This window comes from Mizuhopecten yessoensis, unplaced genomic scaffold (genome assembly GCF_002113885.1).
Source record: "Mizuhopecten yessoensis strain PY_sf001 unplaced genomic scaffold, ASM211388v2 scaffold3339, whole genome shotgun sequence".
NCBI classification, from domain to species: Eukaryota; Metazoa; Mollusca; class Bivalvia; order Pectinida; family Pectinidae; genus Mizuhopecten; species Mizuhopecten yessoensis.
Window position 1 is genome coordinate 577,503 of NW_018404995.1, and position 8,446 is coordinate 585,948.

Genomic DNA, 8,446 nt, shown 5'->3' on the forward strand with positions numbered 1-8,446 from the left:
CCACCCCCACCCCCACTCCTCACCCATACAATGATGTCAGCATTTCCCCCACCCCTACCTGTATGCTGTTTCTTCTCAAGACTGCAGGCCATGGACTACTGGTCTGATTGCATTGATGGTAAACTGGACCACCACTTCATTTTCTATGATAGTGGTCAAAATAACAACTGTTTCTGTCCAGTATCTCTGTGATCAGGGAAGCTGATATTCTTTATCATCTGATCTAACATTCTAAGATGTGCACATTTCTTCATCAATTTGGTACTGATGCTGTTTGTTGATGTTTATCAGCAGTATGGGTACTAAGATATTACTGATAAGTCTATTACCCAATAGGTACTCACTGGAAAAGCCTGGATCTATACAGGTTACCAAGGAGAACCCCATCCCCCAGGGAAGAAGAGCATCATCAGGAGGGGGGTGCCAGACATGTATATGCACATGCCTATTTATTGGTGTTTCATGCATCCTCTTACCAAGGAACATATTAAGCTTCCCTGGAGTGTGTTCTGTGAGTGAAAGGAGGTATGTGTTATTATAACCTATACTACATTACATTTTATATTTTATATTTTTCAATCCATGGATATATATATGTTAGTACTATACAATAACATGTTGTGTGGCTTTTATTGACTGTTGCAGTACTAGGGTGTCTAAGGAGATGATATTTCCCCTATTAATTAGTTATAACACATAAATTTAAAGAAAATGCAACACACAGTTCCAATTAATGAACATCATTTGACATTGCTATAAACACATGTACCTGCCGCCTGCAACTATTAAGTATAACATTGTTGCAATTTGTAAGTAGAACTTTTGGATAAAAAAAGTACAATATACTACAAAATACAACAAAGTTTTACCCCCTAATTGACAGTATATATTTATTAGTGTGTTCATTTTACACAAGGAGAAGGTATAGCTACATTGTATAACATGTAGTGTAATACACAACCATGTGTTGTCAGCTCTAGTGGTATGACCCTCACAGGTCACATATCTATTTCCGTACAGACACACACAATACCGACTTTTAAAACTTTGACGTAAGTACATACTTGGTGTGGTCTTTAGGCATTCCTGCCTATTTCTAGCCCTATACGGTCATATATGACAGGAATGTGCAGCTAAAGGACAGACTATTGTCTTACAAAGCACATCGGTGTGTGAATCATCAAATATGGTAATGACAGACAATCTGGTACGGTCTGTGCTAAAGCCTCGATGTACACAACACACACACTCTCGTACGGGCCGTTTACTCATATCATGGTTCAGAAACAGAAAGTTACAAAGATATCTAACAACATTATACAGACGGACTTCTATCAAAATAATTAACATTCTCCCCCACACGAAAACACATGCCGTAAATATCGATGATTGATATGATTATGAAGAGTGGACCATTCCTAAGTTCAGAACCGTCTTAGTGCATTTTCCATGGCAAATAAAAAGTTACGAAAGTATCAAAGTTGCCTAGCGAAGTGTATGTGATACTTAAAATCATCAGTGTTACACTTTGACATGATAAGACAACCCATAAGTCCTTTGACATCGAGCATCCCGAGCTGTCAGAACGCCAAAACATCACACACTCACCCGCTGTATCGCTAAAGGTGCACTAAAATCCTGTCCTCCCTGCATACGAAATCCCCATTGTGTGGAGGGGTCCACCCTCTCCAACTTGGCCTCGAGGGTAAGCAATGACATGATTGGGTTTGTCCTCTAACTCCCAGCTACTGTAGATGTTCACTTTCACAAGGCCGTCCTCGCACTTTCCTCGAAATATTCAAGTGAGGTCGGCCTACCGGTGGAATTCGTGTAGTTGTTTTGTACCTTTTGCACACGACCCTTAACTTGACAGAACAAATCCGAATGACGAACTCATAGTTAAATGGATAAATCTAAGTGCGTTCTGAATGGAAACCCAATATAGCAGACATTCCGGGAAAAACTAATGATATAATAGAAATGATTACACATAAAATATTTTTGTTGTGTTATTCCTAATAGGAATGACAAACATTCAGTAAAATAAACAACATCGGCAATTGATAGGTTTATATATGTAGAAGATACCTGTGAATGGTGAGATAAATCTAACAGTACTGAGGGTTGTCAGACGTATATACTACTATGGTTTTATATGTCTCTGGGTTTATAAATCAAGAATTTGTGGTTTAATACTGAAGAGAGGTGATTCACTCAGAGACGTGTATGTCTCTGGTTTTACTATAGATCAATCATTGAGCTTTTAACTGCGAAAGCGAACAATATTGTAGAAATTCGAAATATCAATTAAAGATTTATTGCTATTTTTTCATTTATATTTCAGATAACTATGTGTCAGGACGGACTTAGATAATCTAATTCCGTTGTGTCAGACAAGATTCATTTAATATTTGGCCCTTTAAGTTCAGGTTAGTTATATATCCTCACAAATCTTCTATTAACTAGCCTCTCGTTGAGGTCATATGCACATACCATAGGAAAATAGCCATTTGTGCCTCGTGATGTCCAAATTCTACCCATGTCCATTTTTATTTGTAAGGGTCGGTATACGTACGCATATTACCAAGGCATCTAATTCGCACGGATTTCTAATTCCATGGTATCGCATGCAAGTTACAATATCACTTTTTGATTGTAAACGTCATAATAAGGACGATTCTACATGCAATTTAATGATGATGCTGACAGTTTATGCTGGCACAAACCAAACTTTTTTTGGACTAAATACACGGTAAATATTAGTACTAATATTAATATTAATACCCGGCCTCCTCTGCCCCGGCCTATATATAAAAAAAAAATCTCTCGTCGTCAGAAAGCTACTAGGTAAATATGACAGAAGCGCGAAGCGCCCACTTCAGGTTGGTGGTAGAAGGGAGATAATCAAAAGAAAATATCATCTGCCAACTACCATCAGTCTGACGGAATTATCAGGAATTTACCACCTTATATCCCATTAGATCCGTCATGATCATCTGAAATATAATCTTGCCATACAGAAAAACATAGCATTACCACCAAACAACATAGCACCACGAATCAAACCGCTTCATAGCTAACATGACACAGTAAAACTATCACCGCGTGTCTAATGGATATTTATACATTTTACAATATTTTCTATGTTAATGTTTTATCTTTCAAATATTTACTTTTAGTCCACTTAACAACAAATTAAGCCCAACAATGAATACCTTGGTAGTTATCTACATATACGTTTGGAAATCACAAAAATGCCCCAACTTCGAGGAAAACCACACCAAGGTCGACAAGGTTGACGACGTCATGAACTTCTCTTTATATCTATATATAGTACAGAGCATTGAATTCGAGTGCAACACGGTGCACGTTGTAAAAAAGATATACTACCCTGCCGCTTCGTCAGTATCGTAGCTTCTACTTCTTCTACCATGTACTTTAACGGGCTTAAACTACCATTTTAGAACCAACTTCAACAGATTGGAAATTATGTCATATTGCGGTTTGAAATGAAAGGGAACAAAATTTGTAATTTGAAAGTTGAAATTGCTGTTTTGATGCCGGAAGGAGTATCTGCAGATATACTTTCAGGGGCCGTAGTTTTTCCAACCGATTGTTGTCCGGGGGAAGAATGATCCTTACGGACGTTCTACAGGAAGCAGTTTAAAAGAATTTTGATGAGAGTGCATTGATTGTCAATTTGTGTGGGATTGATAGCAACTTTAATTTGTTATGGCATATTTCATACAGCATGGTCAGTCTCGCATTCTTTCAATATAATTAAAATCAGATCCGAATTCCCGTTCCTCTACGATGCTCTTCCTAATGTAAGAGTATCGTAGAGGAACGGGAATTCGGATTTGATTTTAATTAGATTGGCATTCTTTATTACGATCTGTCAAAAGACTGCACCGTTAAATTAAGCTGCTCAAGTTCATTAACTGTTAGGTACGTGCCTTCTCGTAATTTTGTAACGAGTGTGTTTTTAGTTAGTGTGAATAAAAAATAATGAAAAATTGAAGAATTTGTTCATTTCTTGAAAAAAAAAATTACGGTTGGATCAGTTGGACCCGGCAGAGTTACGTTGTGATTTGATGCTGCTTTCCGGTGAGACTTGACAAAGACTTGCAAAACCTGCATAAAACAATTGCAGATCCGCTAGGATTTATATACGAAAAAAATAGGCCCTAGTGCAAAAATACGGAAAAACCCGTTTTAGTTTTTAGTTCTTAAAAGCTCTTATAGTAGATACAAGTGCAAAGCAACGTTCAAGCGTGCATTCAACAACGTCAATTTCACAAAATGGATAAGTTCTGTTATCCGGCTAATTCAAAAAATCAAAAGTTTGGAGACCCATTTAAAGGCTCACTGGCAGTGAAACCGACTCGTCTACCCTGATTTGGCACACATAGGATATCAGTCGGAAGTAGCAGACAAGGTCAAGTCAATCTGCAAAAGTCTGGTCGATGGCCACCTAGTCTACAACCTACCCGCTAACTTGAGTGCAGTACAATGCAATAGTTCGTGTCTAACCTAAGGTAGGCTCATTACTTCAGTTAGCAACTAGGTCTGTTGGCTATCTCTAACCAAATTTGCCTTTCAAAAGTACGTAATCTATTGATTATATGTAAAACATTGCTGAAAAACTTTTAAAATAGCTCTAGGTAAAATTGATTTTCAAGACTTTACCAAGATTCTTGGCATTTAACGTTAATTATACATTTGACAGAGTAGGGTTGTATTTGTTGATATATTATTTTACTGAACTCTCTTATTAACCCCCCACTTTGACAAAGCTGGGATAAAAAGTGTAATGGGAAAGAGAACAGTGTGCTTCCATCAGGGATCAAACCTGCCTGTCCGACACTACCAATGAGCTAAAGGGAAATTCCCTCTAGGGCGAAGCTAGAAGGCAACCTTAATCCTATGTTCAATTCAAATCTGCCACACTACTCCCCCCCTTTAAAATGTGTTCGCCCTCGAACACCACAACCCATGTTCTTACTCACTGTCACCACAGGGAGGGCCAAGGACACCATTTGTAACATGCAAGAGAATAGTGTGCTTCCAACGGGGATCAAACCCAGGATCCTGGACTTCCTTGTCGGACACTCTACCACTGAGCTAATGGGAAATTGTACAATTAAAATCTGACACAAGTATTTGCTTTGTCTGTCCGTGCATGCATGCGTTTCCGGAACATATCTCAGCCACTATTTCACAAATTGCTATAAGAGTTTGTACATAAGATTAGGTACATAATGGGAGGCGGTGTGACACACAATGAAAGCAGGTCACTGTGACCTCAATTTGACTTTGACATCAACTACTAAAATATTGCTTCCAGAATATATCTCTGCTGCTGTTTCATAAATTGGCATAAAATGTTGTGTATCTAGGTACATCATTTGAAGCTGGTGATGTTCCATTATCAAATAAGGTCACGTGACCTCAAGTTGACCTTTGACCTTCACCTCAAGTCCTACATTGTAATACAGCTTTTCCCAGCAGTCACTGATATCAAATCGCTCCAACACATCCCACAGATCACATAAAGACACTTCACACCTATGTAAACTAGACCCTCCACGGTTCGCATTTAGATCTGTCCCTCGTATGTAATGTATACCCTCCCACTGAACACATCAGAAGATCTCCCTCTATCTCCAAGACCATTTCCACAGATCTCATTTATACTCCTCCCACAGATCTGACTTCAGAACCCTTTCACTGATGTTTATAAGATCCCTTCCATTGATGTCATATTCAGAGCTTGTACCCACTGATCTGATGCCATTTAAATTCATTATTATCATGTCATTTTGTCCCGTCCCAAAGTTCTAACTTAGACCATCCCTACTGATTTTATTTATATGCCTGTATCAACTTTCACTTCTTGTAATGATGTCCTAACCTTTTGGCATGCTTTTGTTCAACATCGCAATGATCGTTTTCCTTGCTCTCCGTCCTGGACAGGCCACCACTTCACAAGGCATCCAAACGGACATCATCTGTATCTGTGAGCTTATCAGCAATCGGTCCACTTAAATATGGTTACACGCTAATAGGTAAGCTGCACATTATCACTTTTTTAAGTTTGAAATATTTTCAATTATCAAAACAGCATCGTAAAACATCACATTCTATAGAAAACTTTTATTACATTCTAGATGTGAAACAGTGATGCTACATGTATAAAAGAAAGAATAATCAAACCATTGAGAAGAAAGATTAATCTGTGGAATCAGAGAGTTTCCACTTGTGCTGGTGTCTCACACGTTCCTGTTTTTGTCTCTCAGTCACAACTTGTAGGTCTGATTTTGTCTTTGTATGTCCGTGATATGGTACATTTCCTCACAATTTCATCTTTATATTCTTATTTGCTGATTTGTTTTCAAAATACCAAAATTCATAACATGTCGCTAAAATGTCTTATAACATTATTGAATCGTCTTGTAATGCTTTGGAGTTTGCTCCTTTTCCCTGAATGACTGTAAATCAGTAAAGGATACTATCACCCATATACTGTAAATCAGTGAAGGATACTATCACCCATATACAATAAATCAGTGAAGGACACTATCACCCATATACTGTAACTCATTGAAGGACACTATCACCAATATAATGTAAATCATTGAATGACACTATCACTCATATACTGTAAATAAGTGAAGGATACTATCACCCTTATACTGTAAATCAGTGAAGGTCACTATCACCCATATACTGAAAATCAGTGAAGGATACTATCCCCCATATACTGTAAATCATTAAAGGACACTATCACCCATATCCTGTAAATCATTGAAGGATACTATCACCCATCTACTGTAAATCAGTGAAGGTCACTATCACCCATATACTGAAAATCAGTGAAGGATACTATCTCCCATATACTGTAAATCAGTGAGGTCAATATCACCCATATACTGTAAAGCAGTGAAGGATACTATCACTCATATCCTGTAAATCAGTGAAGGATCCTGTCACTCATATACTGTAAATAAGTGAAGGATACTATCACCCATCTACTGTAAATCAGTGAAGGTCACTATCACCCATATACTGTCAATCAGTGAAGGATACTATCCCCCATATACAATAAATCAGTGAAGGAAACTATCACCCATATACTGTGAATCATTGAAGGACACTATCATCCATATCCTGTAAATTATTGAAGGACACTATCACCCCTATAATGTAAATCAGTGAAGGATACTGTCACCCATATACTGTAAATCAGTGAAGAATACTATCACCCATATACTGTAGATCATTGATGGAAACTATCACTCATATACTGTAAATCAGTGAAGGTCACTATCACCCATATACTGAAAATCAGTGAAGGACACTAACCCCCATATACTGTAAATAATTGAAGGACACTATCACCCATGTACTGGAAATCATTGAATGACACTATCACTCATATACTGTAAATAAGTGAAGGACACTATCACGCATATACTGTAAATCATTGAAGGAAACTATCATCCATATACTGTAAATTATTGAAGGACACTATCACCAATATAATGTAAATCATTGAATGACACTATCACTCATATACTGTAAATCAGTGAAGGTCACTATCACCCATATACTGTAGATCAGTGAAGGACACTATCAGCCATATACTGTAAATCAGTGAAGAATACTATCACCCATATACTGTCAATCAGTGAAGGATACTATCCCCCATATACTGTAAATCATAGAAGGACACTATCACCCATATACTTTAAATCATTGAAGGACACTTTCACCCATATACTGTAAATCAGTGAAGGATCCTATCACCCATATACTGTAAACCATTGAAGGACACTATCACCCGTATACTGTAAATCATTGAATGACACTATCACCCATATACTTTAAATCATTGAAGGACACTATCCCCCATATACTGTAAATCATAGAAGGACACTATCACCCATATTCTGTAAATCATTGAAGGACACTTTCACCCATATACTGTAAATTATTGAAGGAGACTATCACCCATATACTGTGAATCATTGAAGGACACTATCCCCCATATACTGTAAATCAGTGAAGGACACTATCATCCATATACTGTAAATCATTGAAGGACACTATCATCCATATACTGTAAATTATTGAAGGACACTATCACCCATATACTGTAAATCATTGAAGGATACTATCACTCATATACTGTAAATCAGTGAAGGATACTATCACCCATATACTGTAAATCATTGAAGGACACTATCACCCATATACTGTAAATCATTGAAGGACACTATCACCCATATACTGTAAATCAGTGAGGTCAATATCACCCATATACTGTAAATCAGTGAGGTCACTATCACCCATAAACTGTAAATCAGTGAGGTCACTATCACCCATATACTGTAAATCAGTAAAGGACGCTATTACCCATATATACATTACATATCGCATCCTC

At 37.4% G+C, this 8,446-nt stretch overlaps 1 protein-coding gene across 6 annotated transcripts in view; it reads right to left on the reverse strand.

Annotated features, from left to right (window-relative positions):
* LOC110447382 (PDZ and LIM domain protein 7-like) overlaps nt 1–1,864 on the reverse strand; it is a 40,927-nt gene extending 39,063 nt beyond the window's left edge. For 4 of the 6 annotated variants that reach the window (XM_021493025.1, XM_021493026.1, XM_021493028.1 and 1 more), the window contains exon 1: nt 1,609–1,863. In XM_021493025.1, the coding sequence (XP_021348700.1) occupies nt 1,609–1,719 (111 nt within the window). In that variant the 5' untranslated portion in view covers nt 1,720–1,863. Of the gene's footprint in view, nt 1–1,608 lie in introns of all 6 variants that reach the window. The other 2 variants (XM_021493024.1, XM_021493027.1) reach the window with 2 other exon arrangements.
* Between the last annotated feature and the right edge of the window lie 6,582 nt (nt 1,865–8,446).